The following is a 1,804-nucleotide window of genomic DNA, read 5'->3' as shown; positions in this document are numbered from 1 at the left end:
GGGCTGCAGGTTCCAGCCCAACCCCTCCCCACCCTGCTGCTGCTGCCTGAGCCCCTCCCCTACCAGGCCTTCTGCTGAATCGCTGAGGCCACAGTGAGCTTTTCCAGAGCTGAATTGGAGCGTTCACTATATACATGGGGAGCAGCCCCCTGTGTGCAGGAGAAGCTTAAGCCCCTCGGCCGGGCTCACAAGCCCTGGTCCATTCCTGCAGTCACATCACCTGCGGGCCTCCCGGCCTCTCACCGCAGGTCCTCGGCTGTGCTCCCAGTGGCCCACTCCTGGGCTGGCCAAGTTGTCCCGTCTGCGTCTTCTGCCCAGAAGGTCCCCTGATTCTCCTGGCTGCCCGAAACTCCTACTCCGTCGTCAGAACCCCGACTCATCCCCAGGGTGCGCTCCTGACCCGCCCCCGCAGAGCTGCAGTGCTTGTTACATGCGCAGAGTGAGGCCCGCTGCTTCTGGGCCGTGGGGTGTGAGGCCCGTCTGCCGTAACGTTACACCTAGCAAGCTGAGTGGTCGTGTTCTGCGTGTTACCGTGTGGTTGCCCATCCACGTCTCCTACCGGACTGCGAGTCCCTTAGGAGAAGGTCAGGACATAGCTTGCTCTCTTTGCGTCCACAGTCTGACCCCAGGGCCCGGCGCGTGCTCAGGTCTCCGTGACTGCCCGGTGACCTGCCGGGGGTGGGGAGTGACGTCCAGGCAGCAGTGGCGCTGGTGGGATTGGCGGGATGGGCCACGGCTGCCCCTGGGTGAGAACCCCTGTCCTGTTCTTCCAGGCGCCCTCTCCAGCCCCGAGTTCTTCAGCTACGGTGTGGAAGCGTACGAGGCCTGCAAGAAGAGGTCTCTGACCAGCGACATAATCGCGGAGCAGAAGAAGGTCCAGGAGGCCGACCTAGTGATGTTTCAGGTTTGGTTCCCCTCAGATTATGGTAACGAATTTGGTTTGTCCTGTGTGCAGAGTCTTTCCCGATACTGAGTTCACGCTCCTGGCGGTGGTGCTACGATCTGCACGCTTACTTCTGTCTCGTTGGGTCCGGAGACCCAGGGAGCCCATACCCCCCGTTCAGATCCTGACCCCCAAGTAAACAGCAGGGATTTCCCTTTAGCCTGTGGTCCCGAAACGTCTGACCCTGCAGAAGGTGCTGCCTTCGTCCTCTGATCCCCAGCCCGGGAGGTGCTGGGCTGCATGGAAACCAGATTTGTCTGCGTGGGTGTTTGTCATAGTAATTTAGGCCAGATGCAACTGCTTCCTTAAGGATCCCGGTCGTCAAGCCCCCGTGGGTGGCCTCACCCCCTACCCTCACCTGGTGCGCACTCACCTTTGTCCCAGGCAGGCTTCACTGCGCGAGAGCTGCCCAGGACGCTACGTCCACGGCCAGCCAGGCGGGCATCATGGCAGCAGAGTAAATGTGCTTTTGGGGAGTCGTTGGGTGGATAGAAATCCAAGTCAGGCCAGGAGAGAAGGGGATTTATCGAAAGGGCCCTGATCGCTTGGGTCCCAGGAACCCGAGGACAGGCCGTGACGGGCTTCAGGGCAGTGGCACGGGGTGTGGGGTGTCTGCTCCCTTCCCCATGGCAGCTGCTTCTCTCCGATCTGGCCGCTCTACCTCTGCCCCACGTCACTAGATCCAGCCTCCCAGGAAGGGATCTCCTGGGTCCACATCGTCTCTGTTTTCCAACCTGCTGAGGGGCGGGACGTGGGCGGGAGAAGAGGACCACTCTTGCGGTGGGCGCAGAGTCAGTTTCCAGGCACAGCGCAGAAACGCCCCGTAGGCTACACCTGTGCATGCGGAGGCGGCAGCCCCGC

The 1,804-nt window shown here is 61.8% G+C and overlaps 1 protein-coding gene across 4 annotated transcripts in view; it reads left to right on the top strand.

Moving 5' to 3' along the window:
• Positions 1-1,804, top strand: part of NQO2 (N-ribosyldihydronicotinamide:quinone dehydrogenase 2) — a 15,058-nt gene that overhangs the window by 9,086 nt on the left and 4,168 nt on the right. For all 4 annotated transcript variants that reach the window (XM_024738809.1, XM_024738786.1, XM_024738802.1 and 1 more), the window contains one exon: positions 774-904. In XM_024738809.1, the coding sequence (XP_024594577.1) occupies positions 774-904 (131 nt within the window). The remainder of the gene's footprint in view (positions 1-773; positions 905-1,804) is intronic.

Source organism: Neophocaena asiaeorientalis, unplaced genomic scaffold, assembly GCF_003031525.2.
Source record: "Neophocaena asiaeorientalis asiaeorientalis breed wild unplaced genomic scaffold, Neophocaena_asiaeorientalis_V1.1 scaffold307, whole genome shotgun sequence".
In the NCBI taxonomy this organism is placed as follows: Eukaryota; Metazoa; Chordata; class Mammalia; order Artiodactyla; family Phocoenidae; genus Neophocaena; species Neophocaena asiaeorientalis.
This window is presented reverse-complemented; position numbering and strand designations above follow the sequence as displayed.